The sequence below is a fragment of the Pholis gunnellus genome, assembly GCF_910591455.1.
Source record: "Pholis gunnellus genome assembly, chromosome: 16".
Classification (NCBI taxonomy): Eukaryota; Metazoa; Chordata; class Actinopteri; order Perciformes; family Pholidae; genus Pholis; species Pholis gunnellus.
In genome coordinates, this window is record NC_136543.1 from 20,927,845 (window position 1) to 20,953,111 (window position 25,267).

The 25,267-nt window shown below is 44.8% G+C and overlaps 1 protein-coding gene across 8 annotated transcripts in view; it reads left to right on the forward strand.

Moving 5' to 3' along the window:
• The window catches only part of col14a1b (collagen, type XIV, alpha 1b), a 134,163-nt gene that overhangs the window by 70,345 nt on the left and 38,551 nt on the right, over window positions 1-25,267 (forward strand). For all 8 annotated transcript variants that reach the window (XR_013767449.1, XM_079175961.1, XM_079175962.1 and 5 more), the window contains 13 exons: window positions 128-257; window positions 4,409-4,531; window positions 5,713-5,862; window positions 10,079-10,195; window positions 14,157-14,306; window positions 16,350-16,424; window positions 18,395-18,534; window positions 18,759-18,882; window positions 20,246-20,389; window positions 20,544-20,708; window positions 20,794-20,832; window positions 21,257-21,395; window positions 21,525-21,667. Coding sequence is in view for 7 of the 8 variants with exons in the window: in XM_079175961.1 (XP_079032087.1) it covers window positions 128-257; window positions 4,409-4,531; window positions 5,713-5,862; window positions 10,079-10,195; window positions 14,157-14,306; window positions 16,350-16,424; window positions 18,395-18,534; window positions 18,759-18,882; window positions 20,246-20,389; window positions 20,544-20,708; window positions 20,794-20,832; window positions 21,257-21,395; window positions 21,525-21,667 (1,639 nt within the window). In the remaining variant the exon portion in view is untranslated. The remainder of the gene's footprint in view (window positions 1-127; window positions 258-4,408; window positions 4,532-5,712; window positions 5,863-10,078; window positions 10,196-14,156; window positions 14,307-16,349; window positions 16,425-18,394; window positions 18,535-18,758; window positions 18,883-20,245; window positions 20,390-20,543; window positions 20,709-20,793; window positions 20,833-21,256; window positions 21,396-21,524; window positions 21,668-25,267) is intronic.

The window sequence follows — 25,267 nt, forward strand, 5'->3', positions numbered from 1 at the left end:
TTAACTGAAAGGCAACCTAATGCTGAGAGGCCTGTACTCATGGGACCAGTTCACTTAGCAGGCTTTCTACCCAAAATGCATCGCCCGAATGTTATAACTGTTGTCTTGGATTTGTTTCTGCTCACAGAGGACGGTGCCCACGGGTCAGAACATTCTGGTTCTGCAGCCTCTGCTGTCGGACACCGAGTACAAAATCTCCGTCACTCCGGTTTACCCCGACGGAGACGGGCCGCCGGCGGTGCGCACGGGACGAACACGTGAGTCATGTTTTGTTATTCTCCCGTTTCAAACCTTTTCTCTGACACATCATCAACCTTTACGTCGGTCTGTTGAACATTAGTCCAACGCCAGTTAAACGCTGCATGTTGGTACATCAGCAGTTACAGAGTGATGAACTCTCTTGTAGCTCTGTTTCTGGTCTCCAGCACCTCCTCGGGGGAGATTTCTGTCTCTTTCGCAGCTAAACGCTCCACCGTGTTCAGCAGCTAGCGTCTGTCTGAGTCTGTCTGCTGTGTGCTGCTGTGCTGCTGTGCTGACAACAGCGGCCTGTTACAGCTTTTATTGTGAAAGATTACGATGTGAGAGTGAACCAGAACGGCAAAGAAGTTCACTCTATAGGAGCTGGAGTCAGTAGAGACCAGAAGCATGAAGCTAAAGGAGAGTAAATATTGCTCTGACGTTTGTGCTGCTGTATGAAACCTTAACTCTGCCCGGCTCCTTAGAGGACGACTTCATTCTAAATGAATGAATTTCCACCCGCAGTGGCTGCTTTAGACTAAACCCTCATTTCCCCGAAACAAACATTTGCTATTCAAGCAGAACAGAAACTTGTTAGCGATTCATTTTCTTTTGCTGAACAGAATGTTTGCGGAACGCTGCCAGAGGGGGAGTGGAGCTGGGTCGAGGGGGCGTTCTCCTTCTTGGCACCAACATAAATGAAAAGCATTAAACTCCATCAGAACCCATCAACCCCGGGAGACACAAGGGGGGAAACATGATCATTTCAGATCGCTCATTATTATTTGATTTGGTTTAATCAGGGGGAGAGATGCTTTCTTCAAAGAGTGAATTTGAATTGAGATTAGCAAACATTTCCGTCATTCTGTGAATGAGATTCATCCGTCTGAGCGTTTAAAAGTCTGTCGGGTGAATATTGGAGTTATGCTGCGAGAGCTTGGCTGTAATTTTCTATTTAATTGTGAGGAAAATATTTTGTAATTGCATCAACCTCCCACCAAAAAAAACACGTTGATAAAGCAGCACCTCCGTTAACCGGTAAATGCATTAAACCTCCAGCGACCCTCCGTCTCCGTGCAGCTCATTACGCTCCACACGAGGAGCCTGTCCTGGCGGCTCAATGCTCAACATCCATTTGCTTTACTGCGGAGCTGAAGACAGAAATATGTCGGAAGTGCTCCTTTTCCCTTTTGTTAAACGTGACTGATGGCCCGCTGTGAATGCTTCAGCAGAGGCTAATGATTTCTCCTCTGCTGCCAAGTGCATTACGGGAACAAACACTCGACTTTCAGCGAGGAAAGGAAACGCGAAAATTCAAGACATTCGTCTTTCAGCTCCGTCACCATCACGTCCCCGCCAGCGCGGCGCATTACACACACATTAGCGCAGGCTAACGACGTTCTGGGGCTTTTAAACGACGGGGCCCTCTGACACCCCGCTGATGATGAATGGTTCCCGTTAGCAAAGTGAGGGATGAGATGATCGCCCAAGGAGGAGCGACAGGGAATGCAGAGAGGGGGGGGGGGGGGGGGTGATAGATGACGTGACAGAGGGAGCCGGTATAATCTGGGGATTTGAACCCTGGAGGGGACAGGAGCGAACGCCGAGGGAGGCGTAACGGCGAATGTGAGAGAGCATGATTGGGTTTTCATCCTCAAAACTGAAGATGGATAATGTGACAAAAGGAGGCAGAATAATAATCTGAGGGTCTGATCCACTGAGGGATGGGGTGATCACTCAGAGGAGGCGTGGGGGCGAATACAGAGAGGATGACGGAGAGTTTTGAGCGGTCAAAGACAGACAAAAACACATCGTGTGGCGGTATGAACTCTCTCTCTGAGGGGAGGTACCGATCAGAGCCAGAAGAGGATTTTCATTCCTTCAGAGGAAGATGTTGTTGCTTTAATGTGGAGGCTGAAAGCAGTGAAGCGATCAAAAACACTTTAAACACTCGAGTTTAAGGACGTCCAGTCTTCCCGGAGCTGAACCGAATAGGATGAAAAATGTATTTAGTGACGAGAGTCTCACATACAGACGCAGTGACGGGGAGATGTTAGCAGTTAGCTAACGGTACTCGTTTGATGCTGACGTTACAGTTAAGCTAAGCTAACCAGTCAGCAGCCGACTTTTGCATACGATAACATTATGAGGTGCAACGTTTTTAACCACATGCTACATTTTTACACGTTACATTTTTATTTTTTTTTATTTTAATTAAGCTGTATTATTAACATCAAAACAAACATGCACCTTTGAAATAAACAAATACAATGTTTGGAAGAAATTATAAATTCATGAACAAAAACCTAAAATGGATAATGCGCTCGCTCACTGAAGCTACGTTAAAGTATCAAGTATATAAAGTAGCTCTCACAGCCCAAAAGCTAACGAGCTAGCCCGACCACGTCTCCCAGCATCAAAACAAGAAGGCAGTAAAGAAGTTAACCCCGCCTCTTGCTGGATTTGATTGGCTGCCCCGGGTCTAGTGTGACATCGACAAGCGGTGCGACCAAGCGGTGACCTCCGGTTCTGCCCAGTGACGTGAACCTGCATTCTCTCTAATGTCCACCAGGGGGCGACTCCTCTGGTTGTATAGAAGTCTATGAGAAAATGACTCTACTTCTCTCTTGATTTATTACCTCAGTAAACATTGTAAACATGAGTTTATGGTCTCAATCTCTAGTTTCAAGTCTTCTTCAATACAGCATGATGTTCATTTAGTAAATGATGGTCCATTTAGAGTCAAACAGACCATAAAGCAGGGGATGCTTTAGGGGCGGGGCTACACAGTGATTGACAGGTCGCTGCCGCTAACTGAGCAGCTACATGCTGCTAATGCACTGGTACTATATGATGTGCTTTAGTCACTGTAAGCTACACTGTGTGACTGATCATCCCCCAGAGTTTACATGTCCATCAGCTCTTCAACACAAAACTCAAACCAGCTTTTCTTTGCCTTCAGAAAGCAGAATCCTCATAAATGTCCATGTCCTGCTGGAAGACTTTCTTTGGTCATTAAAGCTCCAGTTTCTCGTTACCGTGAGGCCTGAAGGTGTGAAAGGCACAGTGAGAGGACCGCCAGACTTTAGAGCGTGATGGGGGATTTGTGGCTGAATATAGAGAGCATGATTGGCTTTTTAAATGGTGAGCGACGGCAGCAGGTGAAGAGGGAGGAGAGCCAGTTTAATCTGGAGGTTTCAGTTTGTGAAACGCTGAGGGATGGATGGATACTCGGGGACGGAGAGCGATGGGACACGGAGAGAGTGACGGGAGGCGTTTTAGCATTTTAAATGTGCAGCCGAACGGCCAAGCCGAAATTCAGTCGGGGGATTTAGACCTGAAAAAGTCTCACGTTTCTCATTAACCAAAGGGATCTGCAGAGGGTTTGAACCTATCAAGGTATAATGGGCTGCAGAGAGAGGGGGGGGGGGGGGGGGGGGGCTGCACAGAGGGGGTGAAAATCAAATCTAGTATCGATACCATCTACAGCCATTAGTTTTCTAAAGTCGTGTCCCGGTTGTCGTCGATAACTCTTCTGGGTTTAATATCTCTCTCTGACTGAAACGGCGACGGGACATTTTTCACTGTGCTGACTGTTGAAATTCTATGAAGTGTTATCAAATGTTATCCTCCTTTGACTCTTCCTCATTATCTTCCTCGTGCCAAATCGGGTTTTTTTTCCTCCCCCTGTACGTTCCTCTCTCTCTGCTGCGTGATGACAGATTCCTTTCATCGTTCTGGCATGCAGGGAATTACATATCCGGATAGTATTTAATTAATAGATTTGGTTTTCATTCAATTTACTTTATGTCAATGTTTTACTTTTTGTTATGCAAAGACTGTTTCTTTTCACTTTATCTCCTTAAAGCTTCTTCTCTTCTGCGTTTTTCATTTCGTTTGTCTCTCTTTCTGTCTTCCCCTCTCCACTTCCTTTCTTTCTCTTATTTTTCACTCTTTCTGTCCCAGTTTGCAGTTCTTGTTGCATGTCGCCCATTTCTTTACCAGCACAGTGGTCCATGTGGATCACAATGGTCAAATGAATTCCTTTAAAAAACACAGATGCACCATCACTAAGGTCATGTTTTCATGCCCTGTTGAGTACAATGTATTCACATAATGTGGTCGTATTTTATTTTGCCGACATTTCACAAGTTTGTTCTCTTTTGCTCAGTTCCTCTCTCAGCTCCTAAGAGCCTGCGCGTGTCGGAGGAATGGTACAACCGCTTCAGGATCAGCTGGGACGTTCCGCCTTCACCCACCATGGGCTACAGGGTCGTCTACCAGCCCGTGTCTGGTAATGTGCACACACGAGCTGGGTTCATCAAGTTTAACTGAGTCAACAGGTTCCACACCAGAGTTCCACCGAGTTTAAAGCTACTGTGAGGAACTTTCATGTAGTGTTGGTTCTGGCGCCCCCTGTGGACTAAAGTGATAGTGTCTCTGAGCACCAGACTCTCTTTAGTCTGACAGTCTGCTCCTCTCAGTCCTGGTTCTGGTTCTCCCGTGCCTCCCTTCCCTCCAGTGGGTCCAGTCCTGGGTCTCCAGCAGCGTGGTGTTGGTGTTGACTCCCAGAGAGGAGAAGCTCTGCTCCTGGAGGAGGAGGAGGAGGAGGAGGAGGAGGAGGAGGAGATGCTGCTGCTGCTGCTGCTGCCGGGAGCTGAGCTCTCCTCCTCCCTCCGGAGCTCCGGATCTGAGTCCGTCCACGGTGGACCGGTCATTTCATCTGGTTTCACCAGAATCCGACCCGGTGGCTCCGATGACGAGCATCAAGAATAACTCTATAGAAACAGACCATCTTCTCTCTGATGGTCTCTTTACTGATGGAGGTCTGATAGAGGATCAGGACTACACTGAGACTGGTTCAGAACCAGATAAAAGTTCCTCATAGTAACTTTAAATTCATGTTCCCCAGAGGATATTCAAGGGTTGACATGAAACATTTCCTGTTGGATTGTTGTTAAATTTGTTCTCCTGAGATTATGAATGTCTCCAACAAATAAGCTGTCGTTTATTTTTTGATATTTAGCTTTTAATTACTCGAAGCATCAGCGCTGATGACTCTTAGTAGCAGCAGCTCACGGTAAACTCGTTTTCTATATAAGTATATAAGTATAAGTTTGACTGAAAGGTTTATGAACATAAAGAGGAAGTTGCAATCGCTGCATGTAGGAACTCAGAGAGGAAAACGTGACGTGATGTCAGTTTTCATAGCAAAGACAAAGCACCTGAACAGTTTTATATGACTCTCAACACTAATAAATCACAATGTAGCAAACCCAACAGAAAGCTTATTCTCCTTAAATATACCGTAAAACTAGAAGAAGACACATTTTCCCTGCAGATGCTCTCATGTTCCCCTTCTTTTCCTCCACTTGGTCGTTACCTTCCGTCCTTCTGCTCCTCACTGGGATTGAAGATAACGATCGTCTCTGAACTCACCCATGTGTGCCCCCCCCCCCCCCCCCCCCCCTGCAGCTCCAGGACCGGCTCTGGAGACCTTCGTGGGCGAAGACGTGAACACCATGCTGATCGTCAACCTGCTGAGCGGGACGGAGTACAGCGTGAAGGTCATCGCCTCCTACACCACCGGGTCCAGTGAGGCGCTTTCAGGGAGGGCCAAGACCTGTAAGTAAAAAACATATATATTATTTATATATATTTAAATATATATATATTTAAATATATATATATATATATATATATATGAATATATAAAAGAACTCGTACGGAGAGACGGCTCTCCTCCTCATTACCTCATTAGTTGTATCCAGTCATCCGTCAAATCATTCTCACCCTGTATGTCACAAAATATAAAAATCAAATCACACACACACACACACACACACACACACACACACACACACACACACACACACACACACACACACACACTTTCCTCTTGCAAAGCAGTGTTTCCTGCACTCTAATCTCTAATCCTCTAATCTGAACATGAAGATACCTTTTTGTTTTTGACAGATTATACAGAACATTCTTATCAGCAAAGTAAATGTGTGTGTGTATATATATACATACGTGTGTGTGTGTATATATATATATACATATAGAGATATATATGTATGAATGTATGTTCATTCTCAGTTCAGTATATCCACATAAAATAAAAGACATTTCATTCATTTCTTCATACTTTTCTACTGTTACTCAAGTAATTATTTTGATGACTACTTGTACTTATACTTGAGTACTTGTTTTTGCAAAGTACTACTACTTATACTTGAGTTTGGCTCCTCCTCCTCCTCCTCTGGTCATCATACTGACGGTCACGTCCGCTCTTCGTCTCTGTGCTGGTTTTTGTCGCCCAGCTGCTGAACGATATCTTTTCTTTTCACCGGACGTCTCCGACGCCGTCAGCTGCGTTTGGATGATACAGTTTCTCGGCTGCACCTGCAAAGTGTCTCTTTTTCCACCAATTAGCAGCACCAGTCGAACACTCGAGTAGTTAATTCCTTGATTCCCATCGGACGCTCTTGGCAGCAACTAATTACAGGATCCAGAGTTTCCAGCTGCTGCCTTGTTGGTGCCAAAGTCCTACGAAGAATGTTTAGTGGTTTACAATGATGAAGGTATGGATGGTGTTGTGTTTTCATTGGCACAGTTACAGTTTGTTATTGGTAAACTGTACATCACCACTCTGATCCCCATCAATCAGAAATATGTTTTTCTTATGTATATGTCCCCTAACGTTTTACTACAGCGGTACGAACCTAAAACAAACAGATTGTCTGAAATAACAACATGAAACATCGTTATGAAGATTTGTAAAAAAGTCTGAATTCCCGCTCTGTCCGGTCCGTCCGCAAGACGGCAAGCAAACGACTTTTAAAAAGCTTGTTTTCTGAAAGGAGTTTGGATTGATTAGTGCTAAGCTATGCTAACATTGTAGCAGCTCCATCAACACTCAAACTGACGATATCTGGACATAAATATGGTCACAACATTATTGTTCAAACCATAGACAGTCTGTGGTTTACACACGTACATTTATGCACAGTTTTGTCAGTTCTTTTGTAGAAATATGAGTAAAATGTAAAATATTTACATGAAGTTGTTGCTGAGTTGTAATATTTCAATATGCGAATGACGCTAAGTCTTTGTCGGCATGTACGACACAGAATTTCTATTACTTTTTATGTTGTTTTTACTTTGTAAAACTAAATATTATGAAGGGGAACTTTCAGGAATTGTAATAATCTGTATTGTTACACATGAATAGTGTGTAATAATTCAACTACATCGACAGTATCTGTCTCTCTTTTTTTTATAATTAGCATTAAAACGTTTTTTCTATGACCCAATAAGATTCAGGATGAGTTAATCTCTCTTTAATCAAAATCAATAAAGCAGTCGAGACTATCGTACATACATCCTCCTCATCCTGACGAGCTCTCATCGGACTGTTGTTGTCGGTAATTTAATTCTCTGAACCCGACCGTTTATACACCTCGTTATCGCCGTCCTCTGTCCGGCAATCTCCTCTAATCTAATCAGGGAAGCGGCCAACGTCGATATCTTGATATCCATCTGACACTTTTTAATGGAGACTTCCCCTAATTATACCGCAGCCCTGGAATGAACTGTAGACGCAATAGATTTAAGTTCCCTCTCCGGGGACGTGGACGCTTCCCTCGGCTCTCTGAGCGTCTGGCTGCGTCGATCAATCAACTGCTGCTCGAGTACAATCATTCGAGTAGGAGCTTAGATTTTCCCTCTCCTGCATGATAATTAACCACTTCACCACGGCTCGGCCTTTTGGTTAAAATAGCTGTTCTTGAAACCGAAAGGTCTCCGGGTTTGAACTCCACGGCAGCAGAAAAGAAGGACAAGGACCACGTGTGCTTCTGAAGTGTCCTTTAGCAGAAAACTCTCATTTCTCTCTGGCTGAGAGCGCTCGACCCCGACATGTCGCTCTAAATGGATCGCGGGCACGCCGCTTTGCATCGGAGGTTCCTTCGCCTGCATGACAATTAAAGCACTTCTTGGTTGATTTTGAAGGACGAGTTTGGGGGAAGAAAGGAAAGGGAGGGGGGGCTAAACCTGAAGACGATGGGGGGGGGAGGGGGGAGAAAGATGGAGAGGTGGGCGGAGTTGAAAGGAGAGCATGAGTCCGGTGGGATCCCAGGAGGTGAACAGAGCGTGTTGACATAGAGCTCAGCGGCATGTTAACGAGGCCTGAAAGGAGACCGGTGCTCCGGTTTTCCTGTAGCACCTCTTCATGTGTGCAATTTAGCATTTTAGCATTTTAGCAAGACCGATGTCTGCTGTGACTAAACGTAAAAGAAGTCATCAAAACTTGAACAACATGTAGAAATACCTGCCGACGTTGCGTCTATATTCACGTCTCTGCCGTCGACATACCTTTACTGAAGCTTATTAATCTTATCTGTTAAAGGGGCCGTGTGTAACATTTAGGGGGGTTTATTGGCACATATTGAATATAATATAACTATGTTTTAATCAGTGTATAATCACCCGAAACTAAGAACCATATAGCTTAGAAATGGACATTTATAGCGGGGTCGTCTTCCATGGAGTCCGCCATCTTGCACCGCCATCTTGCACCGCCATGTTTCTACAGACGCCCAGAACGGACAAACTGAACACTGGCTCCAGAGTGAGCCTTCTGCGTTTACGTAGCCGGAAGGTCGGGATGCGTTCAGAAACCCGGGATTAAACCGGCCCCGGTGTGAATTCATTAAAAATCGTAGTATTGATAAGCCTTGACGTTACTGGTGCTTTTTATTAGTACTTCCTCCACCTACACACACACACACACACACACACACACACACACAAAGCGTGAGCATAGAGGCCGCTGTGGTGAAGTGAAGGATGCTCGAGTTAAAGGCATCTACGCTTGTTGCTGTACGTGCAATGAAATATTTGAGAGTAAAAAGCCAAAATGTATCAATACATCTGTGAACGTGTAAACAAAAGTGAAACCTAATTCAGTCGGCCACCGCCATCATGTGCTTATAAAATTGTATGTTTATTTTTAAAAACAATGATTTAGTCATGAAGAAGAACAGAGTAGGCCCTGGACTAAATCCCTGACCTCTCCCTAGTTAACGCACCAGTGTTTGACGTCTATGAGTAGCTACATTATGAGTCACAGCGATATTTTACTAAGCTGTTCAGATGCTGAATTAAAAATCCCTCCGTGTCCTCTCATTAAATCACAAGCTGGGATATTTTACACAAACACGCAGCGGGGATACATTATGCATTTACGGAGTCCAAATGAATGCAAATGAGACGCTCGGCTCGACTGGAAGACGACGCTCCGTTTTGTCGGAGGGAGTGTAGGTTACACTGTGACGGACGAGGAAACACGCATTATGTGTTTCAGAACAAGCCAGTCTTTCAGAAGCAGGACGATGAAAGTGCATACATACTATTTGCATAAATAGAGTGTGTGTGTGTGTGTGTGTGTGTGTGTGTGTGTGTGTGTGTGTGTGTGTGTGTGTGTGTGTGTGTGTGTGTGTGTGTGTGTGTGTGTGTGTGTGTGTGTGTGTGTGTGTGTGTGAAGTTATATTTCTCTCTCTGTAAATGACTCGCATGGGATGTGAGCTCAGTGCACATTTATACAGTTTAACGTTTAGAGAAGAATGCTTACAAGTGCTTTCTTACGAGTTCAGAAGCAGCCTCGACTTCGTGTGTGTGTGTGTGTGTGTGTGTGTGTGTGTGTGTGTGTGTGTGTCTGTGTGTGTGCGCTCGCGCTGCCTCAGAAGTAGTTGTTCCGGTTACTATTATAATATATTATACGTTCTATCCATTATTGTGTGAAAGCTGCTGTCACATGCAGATTCTCCTCCTCCTGCAGTGTATCTGGGGGTGACCAGCCTGAACGCGTACCAGGTGAAGATGAACAGCATCTGCGCCCAGTGGCAGCCTCACCGACACGCCAGCAGCTACAGGGTGGTGATGGAGTCTCTGCTCAGTGAGTACACCCTACAAACATCCACCCGTGTGGTGTTCAGGTACGGAGCAAATATGCACAAACTTGTTTTTCACTGTTGCTAGAAAATCCTGAGAAATGAATCCAGACGCGTGAACGTGCCCCTGAAAAGATTGTGGAGAACAAAAAGCTCCTTTTTCCACTTAAAAATACATCGAACAACTCGTGAGCACATTTACATTTTATCCCGTGCATGCACACATTCTCTCCTCTGGTGCCACATCACCGTCTCTCTGGTTGAGTCATACGGAGGCGTGACAGTGGGACACATCCATGCGGCTGTGGTTCTTTCCCATCCACCTCCTACGCTGCATGTCTGTGCCGGTAGGAGTTCGGGGGGGGGGGGGGTTTCCCTCATGCAGACTCACGCATGCTTTCATCAGTGGGAGTTTCAGAATGCAGCGCAGGGAGAGTGTGTCCACCTCTGAGACGACAAAGATGTCGTTGTGTCTCGTCGGAGCTCAAAGGTTTAGCGGAGCGGTCCGGAGCGGTCTCCTCCGTAGACGAGGAGCCGGGCTGACGTTAACGCGTGCTGCGTGAGGAGAGAAGACAAGAGGCCGGTGTTACGGATGCCAAGTGTGTCGGGAGGAGATTCACTTGTTACGGGAATGACGGTAATTACGCCTCGTTGTCTGTTCTGACAGCTGAGCCTCAAAGAGAACAGAAGAAAAAAAAATCCTTCATCATCATCAAGGATTCTCTGACGATCGCTTCATAGAAACAATAAAACCAAACAAAGTGCTTCTTTTTGAAGATTGTGTGTGTGTGAGTGTGAGAACGAAGATGTGCTGCTGTCTCCACGAGACGCCGACGATGTAAATGAAAGTCAAGACTTTTCTAAATGTTTGGTTGACCTCTGACCTCTCCGGGGGAGACGCTCGCTGTGTTTGTGTCTCAGAAGGAAAATACCAAGAAGGTCACGTGTGGGAAATATCACTGCTGGATGAATTCCACACAAACGTGTCTGTGTTCAGCTCGTCTCATCCAGCGTTCGCTGGATGAGAAAAATGATGCGGCGTAATTCGCAGGTATCCCTCAAAAGTATTTAGTGTATATATATATATATATATATATATACACTAAATACTTTTGAGGGATCTTAGTATCTTACATGTTATCCATGTAATCATAAAAAGAGGGATTTTGATGGTTCCAACAAACGCTACACTTCCAGCAGCAGACTGCTGTTCGTTCCCTGTGAACAAGAAGTCAGCGTTGATTTATTTCACGTAAATTCATGAAGTGACACTTTTGCAGTTATTTCAACCCAAACCAACATCTGTTTCTGAACCTAACTCAGTAGTTTTGTTGCCTAAACCTAACTGAGTTGTTTCCTGTGAAGTTTATTTTGATCGATGTAATGAAAGAGATACGAACCTTTGTTGTGTTTAATAAGAATGACTGTAAACTCAAAACATACAACTTATTATCTGATATATGAAACTACAGACATAATATCTCACTTTAAAGGTCTGGTTTGTGGGGATTTGGCGGCATCTAGTGGAGACGATTCAGATTGCAACCAACTGAAACTTCTCCCAGTGAACCTGAACTGTTACATGTAGATTTAAACGGCTCATTCTAAGCTAACCAAATCACAAAACCTGTTTTCTTTAGTGTTTAATCACCTGAAAATAACTTAGATTCACATTGTTGTTAATAGAGACAGTTTCTCCTCCTCCGGTCTCTGTCTCATCCTTTGGACTTCAGCTGATGAATGAGTCGGCCTTTTATTAAATATCAGATATCACTCATTCGATGTTGACCACCACTGATATGAGGCAACAGAAAAAAACAGACTGAAAATCCTGCCGTTATATTTTCTTTTGGTAAAAAAAAAAAAAAAATGATTTTATTACATAAACCTGGAAGAGACGTACGTCCCCCTAACTTTACCGACATCCTCTAATTTGTGAAACTTGACACTCAAAGACGTTGATGTTTCGATGTTTTTGAACTCTGAGAGGAAAAGTGAACTTTTAGTTTGCGACAGTTTTGAATCGACAGAGTTCTTGATCGATAGCGTTTAATACGAGAGTCCTCGTTGTTCTTTCTACGCGAGAATTCAAAATACCGTTCAGCGACGCTCCGTGCGGAGCGGTTTCCTCTTCCGTTGTATACATTTAAACGCTGGATGTTGAAGGGAAGATTACAGAGCTACACTCTTTCAGACTTTAAGCCTGTCTTCAGATTACCTCCAGACTCTTTATTAAACCCTTGATGGAATAACTCGTCTCCTGCTCTGAGCCGGAGTCACAAAGCAGCCTTGCAATTATTGAAATGACTTTTCTGGGTTCTGATTCCCAGAAATAATTGAGTGTTTTCCCCGTTTTGTTTGAATCCGATAAACGCACCAAAACAAACATCAAACAGCAGACGCTGTGGCCTCTGATTCCATCGCACTCAGAAGGTGAGATTGACTTTTAATGCAGCCGCCAATCCGCCAAACGGGAGCCGCTAATGTCTGTTATTCATCACCTTCAGGCCTCCGGCGAGCAGCGCCGCCGTCATTAACGTCACATAAAAGGCGAAGCGTTGCTGCGGCGCTGCCGTGTGTTCCTTCAGGGAGCTCCCAGGTATCGGTTATCTCCACACATAACAGAGCTAAATGAGGATTTATGTTTGCACAGCTGCTAAAATAAATTAGCAGAGAGAAGCGAGTCCGCTGCAGGAGAACAGAGAGAAATGATGCAACGCTGTCCTGCGTTCGGTGCTGATGGGCGATAAAAAAAACATAAAGAATAAAGAAGAGTTTCTCCTGTTTTTATTCAAATCGACTCTGTTTACGGATCAGAGAATCATGATGAAGATATTCTCGTGTGATTCAAATCTGGATTTGAAGTTTGGGAAACAAACTTTAAAACGTGTTTAATATCGACCGACTTCCTTCGTGAGCTGCGAGGATCAGAGACGGTCGAACACCGTCTGTCAATGTTGCTGTTTTTATATTAAAGTTCAATATTGTTGCACAGATTTGACTCCAATTTTTAAAAATATTCATGATTTCGTCCCAAAATGATTGAAATGTGAGCGCTCGCTCTAGATTCTTATAAAAATAAAAAAGATCCGTAAAGATGGTAAAGTGAAGGTAATCTGTTATTTATTTCAGTGTAAACTGCCCCATCTGTCTGGTGTGGCGGGTTTTTGGGTTTTTTTGGGGGAAGTGTTTGTTTCTTTATTACAGGAAGCCGTTTGTCTGGAGGCGAGGCCACATGCTGGAGATCACGTCGGCTTCTGGAAGCAAACCTCCGGCGTATATTTGAGCTTTTCTTCATTTTTTAAGGGTTTTAGGGTTTAATTAAATGACGGCTGTTTCATTGTAACAGACATTTGAGAGTGAATATGTGAACGTTCCTGCAGTAAACTGACTCGTCTCTGCGTTTGAAATCAAAAGCATCATCAGTATCGTGTTGTAAACTTCAGCGACGGCCTCGGGAGTCGTGCTGCAGCTCTTTCACTCATTAAAATGTTCCACCTGCTCTGTGATGAAGTCGCACAAAGTGTGGAAACATGTTTTCCTTTAAATATATTTGACAGGTTGCCGGTAGAGCCTGACTACAGCCGGCGTGGAGTCAACAAACAAACACGTTTGATTATTTCACTGATTGGATTTGCTTTGTTATTTATTTCTGACTGTGAAAGAGTTTCATTTTATTCAGTTTCATTACGGCAGAAACACAAAAACAGCCTCAGGAACGTCTGAAACACTCTAAAAGAGAAAAGCAGTGAGTGAGTGGTTCTATAGATCCTCATCATGTAGAACGTTCAGAGGATGTTTGATTGTCCCGTGGAGACACCGTTCTCCAGGGAGAGTTTTGGTGACCAGCTGGTTGTGATGCACTCCTGATGTACGACCGCATGTCCATGTAAAACATTTCCCCACACGGCACAACACACACACAACCAGAAGGCTAACGAGGTGACGTCTGTGTTTGTGCCGCAGACGGTCAGAAGCAGGAGACGAAGCTGAGCGGAGGAGCCAACCGGCACTGTTTCAACAACCTGCAGGCCGACACGCAGTACAAGATGAGCGTGTACGCGCTGCTGCAGGACGGCACGGAGGGGCCGGCGGTCACCGTCACCGAGAGAACACGTAAGAACAAAACCCCCCCACAGCCACACCCGAGACACTCACACACCGGCACCGGGAGGGCAGTTACATTTCACCATTTACATGATACTCTGATCGCAGAGGAAACGTGGCTTCTAGTTCTGAAAAAGGTGAAACATTGTATCCAATATTCAAACACTGAAACACTCACTTGAGAATCTGCTGGACATTAAATGTGCCAGATCGACCAGAAACAGGAAACACTGAACTTCTGTTTGTAAAACAAAGTGTCTACGTTAAATGAAGCACCTCGCTCTCTTTGTATTTCATAGAAATTCATTTTGATCAGTTATTGAAGAGAAATTAGACTTTTTCAGAAGGCTTAATGCTGAATAATGCTGACCAACCTGTTTCTCTGCACACATACATGGACACACCTCCTCCTCCTCCTCCTCCTCACTCCTCCTCCTCCTCCTCCTCCTCCTCCTCCTCCTCCTCCTCCTCCTCCTCCTCCTCCTCCTCCTCACTCCCAGCCTGAGTCATAGTAACGCTCCTACAGAAGCTGCTGTCAGCTGTCACTGTGTGTAAAGTGAAGCCCACCAGGCTGGTCGTGACCATCGTCTCCAACATGAAACATCTTCTGTTCTCGTAGGAGAGACGAGAGACGAGAGACGAGAGACGAGTCGTCCTGATTCTTCTCAGAATGAGACGTTTGTCTAAACATCACATTTTGGAAAACGTGTAATGTTTCTTTGACCATATTCAGCACTCGTACTGTCTCACCTTTAAAATAAAAATCTACCTTTTTTTGCCTTTTGCACATATTTGAGTACAATCGTTGATGTCGCCGGTCGGCACTAACAATAAATCTTTTGTTATTTTATAACACGCAGCTTCATTAACAGGTTTCAGACACTTCCTGTTCTACTTGTTGAGAACTTTTTTTTGTTGTAAAATCATCCAATAAAATGAGGCCTGACGACCTTCAGTGCACAGTTAGCGGCGTTAGCACGCGTAGCCGTCGCCTGTGATGAGCCTGAAATCCTCTGTGAATAGGAGGCGGAGTCATGTGTGACTGCTGTCCTGTAGTGAACCTGAGACACAGCATCAGAAGATAAAGAATAAACGGTTAAACGTGTGAAAACGAGGCCTACCGGTTAATTAAACCACCATTTGTGAGCAGCTGCCGTCCTGTATTGTGGATCCTGATGAGGCTGAACTAAAGGGACTCGACTGTTAGACGTGTGGTGATCCTCTTTGTTCAGGTCTTGATACTTGTTGATTCCTGCAGCGTCGTGGCTCAGATCGAGTCCTCGTGTTGTATTTGAGGGCGTTAATTGATTTATAAACGTCGGGCAGTTTATAATGAATGTTTTCATATCCGTAGTTTACTGAAGTGAACGAGGACGAACGGGGAGGAAGAGACTACGAGACAAAGGAGAGAAGTTAACCACCGAGATAACAGACAGGAAGTGATAGCAGGTGTGGCTCCGCACTGTATCTGTGCACAGCCGCCGTGATTTACTGCTTTGTTTTCATGCAAATTAAAGCCGCAGACACTTTTTTAATTCTCCAGACGACTCGCTGCAGGCGGCCGCTGCCAAAAAACGCTCCCCGCCCGCCACTAACGAGTAACTCACAGCCTCAGGTCGCCGCTTTACTGCACCAACAGCACCCAACCAGGAAAGTGCGTCTGTTTGTTGGAGAGGGAGGGAAGCTGGTTTACCCCCCCCCCCCCCCCCACACACACACACACACACACACACACACACACACTCGGAGAATAAAGGTTCGGAGGTGGAAGCAGAGACGGTTGGAGTTTGATTTAGACGGCGGGCGGCTCTGTGATCAATCTACCAAATTATACAGGAGCTGAAATCACAGAGCTGAACGTAGTTATTTGACACGGTGTGTGTGTGTGTGTGTGTGTGTGTGTGTGTGTGTGTGTGTGTGTGTGTGTGTGTGTGTGTGTGTGTGTGTGTGTGTGTGTGTGTGTGTGTGTGTGTGTGTGTGTGTGTGTGTGTTTACGGTGATTGCCGGTTGTCTCGTCTTCATCCTGCGTCTTGTTTCATTCTCTCTCTTCAGTCCCCGTCCCGACCCCGAAGCCGACCACGCCCCCCACCACCACGCCGCTACCCACAATCCCCGCTGCTAAGGAAGGTAAGAGCAGCGTTCACGTTGTTTATCGTCTCCGGTCGATATCCTGTTTGTTTGTTTCAGTGTCGTCACTTTGTTTCACCAATAAACTGCATTTTACTGCCATTAAAGTTCCCTCTGATAGAGACGTGTTCCAGTGTTCATTCGTCAAACGACTTCATTTAACAAACCGATGTGTGTCAATGCAGCGTTGTTTAAATATCACTAATGAACACGTTAAACATTAAATGCTGTCGCTGTCTTTGTGTTAAAGACGTTCCATTGATGGAACGGAAACGCTCAGAAATAACATGAACCAGTGAGTCCTTCCTCTGCTGACACAGCAACATTCATTCAGCAATAAGCAACTTATTAAAAGTGTCTTTGCTTTCTGAATGATTTCTTCTTCTTCCTCCTGATGTAAATATATGTAAATATATATAACTATATATAAATATATATAAATATATATAAATATAGTGACAGAGGCAATACCTTTAGATCCCTCCGCCCACATCTCATGTTAAATATATCACAACGAGCGTTTAGTGTCAACGCCGACAATTTACAAGCAGATTAAATAAACTTCAACTGTTCTACTCACACACACACACACACACACACACACACACACACACACACATCAAAAGAAAGAATTTCTTTGATCATTTATCAACACTGAAATTTAAACATACTATATGTGCTATATATATATATATGAAGCTAATTACATGTTTCCAGCCTCTCCTGTCTGTGTTCAGACCTGAACAAGATTTTAAACGAGACATTTCTGATGAACGATCAGTTTTAAGCTTAGCTTGAGACGTGATCATCTGAAGGATGGAGACGGTCTGCAGCTTCTGGCTGTGATCAACGGTACTTCAGGCTGTTGTTTTGGGGTTCAGAGGGTATAAAACATGTTGTTTTGGGGTTCAGAGGGTATAAAACATGTTGTTTTGGGGTTCAGAGGGTATAAAACATGTTGTTTTGGGGTTCAGAGGGTATAAAACATGTTGTTTTGGGGTTCAGAGGGTATAAAACATGTTGTTTTGGGGTTCAGAGGGTATAAAACATGTTGTTTTGGGGTTCAGAGGGTTTAAAACATGTTGTTTTGGGGTTCAGAGGGTATAAAACATGTTGTTTTGGGGTTCAGAGGGTATAAAACATGTTGTTTTGGGGTTCAGAGGGTATAAAACATGTTGTTTTTGGGGTTCAGAGGGTTTAAAACATGTTGTTTTGGGGTTCAGAGGGTTTAAAACATGTTGTTTTGGGGTTCAGAGGGTTTAAAACATGTTGTTTTGGGGTTCAGAGGGTATAAAACATGTTGTTTTGGGGTTCAGAGGGTATAAAACATGTTGTTTTTGGGTTCAGAGGGTATAAAACATGTTGTTTTTGGGTTCAGAGGGTTTAAAACATGTTGTTTTGGGGTTCAGAGGGTATAAAACATGTTGTTTTGGGGTTCAGAGGGTAAAACCTCCTCTCTGTGTCGTGTTAACCAGCAGACGTGGGCTCACGAGGCTCCAACAGCTGAAATGAAATCTACATCTTCTCCCTCTGGAGGACTTGACCGCTGCGAGCCGCCGGCTGGGCTTTTATTGTGACAGAATATCGGTTTACTCAGTAAATGTTTGCAGCGGAGCAGCTGACCCTTAAATGTGATTTCATCAGAGGAGGAAGGGGAAGCCATTGGAACAACGGCCGAGGGAACTTTTAACGAGTTTTAACACTTTTACAATCGTTCACGAGTTGAGTTTGAACAAATCGAATCAATCAAAGCTTCACTTGGTTTAGAAGCTGAGTCGTCGTCCGTAAAGATCAAGTTTGTTTAGTGAAAGCGACGTTAAAGAACAAGAGAAACAAAGAAAGCTGAGAATAAATCCATCTTTGAATTCAGCAAAGAAAACTAAAGAAAGTCCACAAATGTATGAAACACAACAGATGTGACTCATTAAATAACAAACCCTCACCGTGCGCTCTCTTTCCCCTCTGTCCAGTCTGTAAGGCGGCCAAAGCGGACCTGGTCTTCCTGGTGGACGGCTCCTGGAGCATCGGTGACGAGAACTTCCTGAAGATCATCCGCTTCCTGTACAGCACCACCGGGGCTCTGGACCAGATCGGCCCGGACGGCACGCAGGTAGGTGGTTCCGTGAAAAACGCCGGTTCTGGTCCGGTGGCTCTGAAGTCACGCGGTGCGGTGGACGGGTTTGTTGTGATAACACGAGACTCCTCTGGACGGCTAGAGAGGGAGACGTGGACCTCTGTTTGGGTGGTTCTTCCTCGTTCCTGTCCAGCATCTGGTGACTTGAGTTCTGCAGCTCCTGTGTTAAACTTTATATTTTATATATCTTCGTCCGACAGGTGGCCATCGCCCAGTTCAGTGACGACGCCCGGACCGAGTTCAAGCTGAACTCGTACAGCGACAAGGAGCGACTGCTGGACGCCATCAACAAGATCTCCTACAAGGGAGGGAACACCAAGACGGGTGAGCCAACGAGCACACACACACACACACACACACACACACACACACACACACACACACACACACACACAGTGTCCTTTTACCGTCGTCAATACTTATTGAGCAGCAGGCAAACACACACTCAGGAAATTAAATCAGTGTCTGCTTCCAGACCTCCAGTGTCTTCATGCACACATTCACGTAAAACAAACAGGAAGGAGTTTACACACGCTTGCATTAAAGCCTGCACTCACTGTTTGATGCAGAGAAGCCTGTATTTATATGAAGTGTGTGTGTGTGTGTGTGTGTGATGAGAGGTGTAGTCATTAATCAGTGTTTGCAAAGCAGCGCAGCCGCTTCCTCCTGCAGAGAGAGCAGCTCTGTGAGAGGAGTTCTCCCACAGCTGCTCTCACCGTAACACAGCACAGGAGCCCTCAGTCCCCCGGAGTCAAGAATCTCTTTCCCACTGCTCCCACTGCTCCCACTGCTCCCACTGCTACTGCTCCCAGTGCTCCCACTGCTCCCTCTGCTCCCACTGCTCCCAGTGCTACTGCTCCCACTGCTCCCACTGCTCCCACTGCTCCCACTGCTCCCACTGCTACTGCTCCCACTGCTCCCACTGCTCCCAGTGCTCCCTCTGCTCCCTCTGCTCCCACTGCTACTGCTCCCACTGCTCCTACTGCTCCCACTGCTCCCAGTGCTCCCACTGCTCCCTCTGCTCCCACTGCTACTGCTCCCACTGCTCCCACTGCTCCCACTGCTCCCACTGCTCCTACTGCTCCTACTGCTCCCACTGCTCCCAGTGCTCCCACTGCTCCCTCTGCTCCCACTGCTACTGCTCCCACTGCTCCCACTGCTCCCACTGCTACTGCTCCCACTGCCACTGCTCCCACTGCTCCCACTGCTCCCACTGCTCCCACTGCTACTGCTCCCACTGCCACTGCTCCCACTGCTCCCACTGCTCCCACTGCTCCCACTGCTCCCACTGCTCCCACTGCTCCTACTGCTCCTACTGCTCCCACTGCTCCCACTGCTCCCACTGGTGCGACTTCATTCCTTTATTTAAATGTGAACATCGTGGAGCAGCTCTGTGGTCCGTCCTGCATCAAACAAACTGTGATCAATACACATCCTGTTGTTTTAAAATGGTTAAAATTAGTTAGTTGTATAATATATGCTGTGAAGGTCTGTCTGACAGCAAAGTACAGAGGTACATATTGTAAACATAGCGTTCACTGACACTGATATCGATTCTTTTCGGAGTCCTCAGCAGAACATGCAGCGATCTCCTTAAAACCGTCGCAGGACGTCCCGATGCCTGCTGCTCCTCACGCACTCTGAAGTAGATCTCAACATTCTAAACCGTCCCGTCTGTCCAAACCAGGTCGCGCCATCCAGCACGTGAAGGAGAACATCTTCACGGCAGAGGGAGGAGTCAGGAGGGGGATCCCCAACGTCCTGGTGGTGCTCACCGACGGCCGGTCTCAGGACGACGTCAACAAGGTCTCCAAGGAGATGCAGATGGAAGGTCTGAGCTGTTTGTGTTTTTAACTGTAGATCCACTGTAGAGTTCAGGATCCTCATCCTAAACATCTCCCCCCTCCCTCTCTCTCTCTCCCTCTCTCTCTCTCTCCCTCTCTCTCTCTCTCCCTCTCTCTCTCTCTCTCTGTCTCTCTTTAAAGGGTACATTGTGTTCGCCATCGGCTTCGCCGACGCCGACTACGGCGAGCTGGTGAGCATCGCCAGCAAACCCAGCGACAGACACGTGTTCTTCGTGGACGACCTGGACGCCTTCACGAAGATCGAGGAGAAGCTGGTGACCTTCGTGTGCGAGGCCGCCACCGCCAGTGAGTAACCGGGACGCTCGCCGGACGCTCGGAGAGTTCGGACTTCTTCTGAATCTGACGCAACCTTTTTGTTTTTCTTCCCCAGCTTGTCCGTCCATACCGATGAGCGGCAGCACAACGCCAGGTAAAACCTCTGTGGGACATTTAGTTTAGTAAGAGGATGGAGTCAGTCTCATCTATTTACAGCCTGATGTCACAGATCACAGATCAGCCTCAATCTGTTCTGCATCTTCTGTCCTCACATCCTTAAATCACACGAAGGAAAAGATGCTGTGTGTGCAGAATAAACATCATGACGATCAGTGTGACCAAATCATAGAGCGTGAAAGTAACAGAAGCGAATTGGTTCACAGCTTAGATTAGATGACACTTTATTGTTATTGCACTGACATGAAATGCAGTTCAGCAAGAGCAGAAGTGCAGATTAATGTACGTATAATAATTATGAGTATAAACAGGAAGGGGTTGATCTTCAAACCACTGGTCACACGCTCGGCTTCTTACTGTTCAACTGTCCTCAAAACATGGCTTCATGTGACGCTCACAAGGTTTCCGTATGATGGAGCTGTTCGGTCTGGTGGAGAGTCGGTACGGCAGCGTCTCCGGTGTTTCCATGGTACCCGGCACCTTCAACACCTTCCCCTGTTTCCACCTGCAGAGCGACGCCTTCCTGGCACAGCCGACCAGGTACACAGACGTGTTAACCCCTCGCATGAAAACATTGTGAATAAAAGCTCTGAGGACTCGTAATAAATAGAGATCGTGTACCAGAAGTGTTCACCTGGGTGTGATGCCCCCCCCCCCTCCGTCTCACAGGTTCATCCATCCTGAGGGGCTGCCCTCCGACTACACCATCACCCTGCTGTTCAGACTGCTGCCCGACACTCCGGAGGAGCCCTTCGCCCTCTGGGAGGTCCTGGACAAGAACAATGAGCCGCTGGTGGGAGTCATCCTGGACAGTGAGTCTGTGATAATGATGATAATAATAATAATAACTTTATATATATAAAGCACCTTTAAAAACAGAGTTGTGCCTTTGACTAAGCAGTAAAACAACAGAAAGTTCGACAGTGAGTTAAACCCGGATGAAACGGAAAAAAAACGTTAATAATAATTAAAATAATTACAATAAATAAATAAAAATAAAGTTAAATAAATAAAATAAAATAATTTAGTAAAATAAATAAGTAAAATCAAATAATTTAGTTAAATAAATAAAATAAATAAATAAAAAAATAAATTAATACATTAAAATAAATAAAATTAAAATAAATAAATAAAGTTGTCACAACCCGGCTCTTAGGCCATGACAAATATAAATAAACAAATATAAATAAATAAAATAAAATAATTTAGTAAAATCAATAATAAAATTAAAGCTGCAAGCAGCATTGACCGGGCCCTCGCACATTCACGCACGTCGAGGGTACTGGCAGGACTCTGGAGGACGCTGCCGTGCGTTTCTTTGACCATCAAACACTGCGTGCATGAGTTAGATGATATTTCCTGCGTCGACCAGCAGCGTAACAAGATCGCGTTGACAGGTCTTAGGCCTCAAATGTGTTGAGGGTACCTCCAATACAATCATAAATGAAAGCCTGTTAAGATCATCAAGAAAATGAATGTGCGTGAATGCGCTTCAGGGTTAGTAACATAACAGACTGTCAGTTTACTGGGATGGGGTTCAACTCCCTGCAGTGTCCTGATTTTATTTGGACTTACATGAAAGTTAAGGAAACAGTAGTATCATTTGCTTTTACTTGAACACTTTAATTTAACACCGTTTTCTTTTTAAGCTCTTCTGTAACTTTAGACTGTTTTGTGAAGCATTCATTGTGACATTTAACCTGATTCTCGTGTAGAAGCTCTGGACAGATCATTTATACTAATGTCGACTGATATGGTTTGGATAACCTACTGTTATCTAACTTTTGCTCTCCAAGCATCTTAGTTTGCACATATTTAGATCAGAGAAGTCTTTTTCTCATGGTGTGCCCACAAACCCTTCTAATAAGTTCAGTTTGGGCCGCTGTATTTATAGAATCCTGCTTACGTCCGTGCTTATCAGTAGGTGGCGCTATGACTATGAGTTAATATTGGCATGCAGAAGTCCTAAAGTCATGACAGTCAACAACCATGTCAAGTTTGGGACAGTTTTGACAAAGTACAGTAGAGTTACAACAGCTTGATGGATGATGGTGAACCATGTAAAATGGCTGCCACACCAAATCCATGTCGTTTGATGAAACCTAAAGCTTTTAGTAACTTTTAATCACTAAGGTCTTGAGATAGTTCCGACCAAATTCTAAGTTGATCTGATTAATTCCCTAGGAGGAGTTCGTTAAAGTAGAGCGCCTGGAAATTGCACAAACGACACTATAAATTCATACAAAATTCAAAATGGCTGACTTCTGGTTGGGTTTAGAGCTTAGACCCCTAAGACCTTTTTTTAAGTCTATATGTGATACACCTACTTCCCAAATTTTATACATCTAGGTGAGACGTACTGCGAGGGCTGCATCGGCGAAATATTGTAGGGGGCGCTATTGAGCCGACTTGCCACTCTGACACATTAAAGTCACATCAGATAACTACATTCATGATTTTAAATGTGTTTGACAAGTTTTGTTATGTTTTGAGCATTTTTAGCCCCTCAAAAACACCTTCATTTTTCATGGCGAAGAATGCGTTGCCACGGCAACAGCTTTTCACGAAACAACAAGTTTTGAGTAACTTTTCATCACAAAGGTCTTTAGATTGTACTGACCAATTTTGAAGTTGATTCGATTATTTCCCTAGGAGGAGTTTGTTAAAGTGCAGCGCCTGGAAATGACAAAAACGACACTAGAAATTCAAAAGAAATTCAAAATGGGTGACTTCCGGTTGGGTTTAGAGCATGGTCCCAAGAGACTTTTATTTAAGTCCACATGTTATACATGTGCCCACCAAATTTTGTAAATCTATGTGAAACGTAGTGCGAGGGCTGCTTCGTCAAAATGTTGTAGGGGGCGCTATTGAGCCGATTTGCCACTCTGAATGAATAAAAGCATTTTATATCACTACATTTTGGGATTGTAATCTGCGTGCAGAGTTTGCTTATGTTTCGAGCTTTTTTAGCCTCTCAAAATGACCTTCGTTTTTCACAGCGAAGACTGCGTCGCCACGGCAACGGCGTTTGACGAAACATCAAAAGCTTCATGAACTGGCATTATGAACTTCTTACATTTGTGTGGAAGTAGTTTGATGTTGATCTGATTTACCTACTAAGAGAAACAAGGCAAAGTATAAAGTCTTTAACTTACTGTTACCAGTAGGTGGCGCTATGACTATGATTAAAAATTGGCCTGCAGATGTCTTCAGGCCTGGAGTCTAATCAAACATGTGAAATCTGGTAAAGATCTGATGATGTGGAGTCGAGTTACATCAGTTTATTCGTTCATGGCGAAGGATCGAAATTCGCCGAGCCGCCACGTCGCCGCCCTTCGACAACTTCTTACAATCTTCACAATGAAGCATGATCAAGGTCTTAAGGCTTTCCTGGCAACATTTGAGAGGGATCTGATTAATCTGTGAGGAGCAGGATGTCAAAGTACAAAACGTACAACTTCCAGTTGCCACTAGGTGGCGCTCTTACTATGATTCTACATTTTCATATAGATGTGTTCTGAGTCAGGATGATATGACATATGAGAGATTTGGAGCAGATTAGACAATGTACGGCCGAGTTACAACTACTTCCTTTTTCATGGCGAATGGTGTTTTTTTGACGCCACGCCACGGATACATAGTACGATAACTTTTTGATCTTTGAGTAACATTTCACTGCCAAGGTCTCAAGAGCATACTGACCAAGTCTGAAGTCGATCGGGTTCAATCTCTAGGAGGAGTTCATTAAAGTATGATGCCTTGAAACGGTCCAAAAACGTCATACACTTCAAAATGGCCGACTTCCTGTTTGGTTTAGTGAAAAATTCCAAGAGGATTTTTTGTACGCCCCATCACGTTCCACATACCTACCAAATTTCATACAGCTAGGTGAAACCCAATGTTGGGGCTACTCAATAGGGGGCGCTAGCGAGCCAATATTTCAAAACGCAGCTGGACACCCCAATCAGACTGCAATTTTCAAAAATTCTGGCTTGCGTGCAAAATTTCAAAATGTTGCCAGAATCCCAAGCACCTCCTTTTTGCGACGAAACATGAAAAATAATCGGAAGAATAATAATAATAATAAACATTACGATTACAATAGGTCCTCCGCTCCGACTACGTCGGTGCTCGGGCCCTAATAAAGCAGTAAAGCCACCACGTCACATAAAAGCCAGTCTGTAAAAATGTGATTTAAAAGACATTACTGATTCTGAGAGCCTCGTCTCCTCAAGCCGAGGGGTCCTGATGGCAAAAACATGGTCACCTTTAGTTTTCAGCCCACACACACACACACACACACGCACACACACCTGAGGATCTAAGGCTGCAAGCATGGCTCATAGGGGTCAACATTTCTCTGTATATGTTGGGGCCAGACGTGCTTTAATAAAAGCGATCAGTAAAATGTT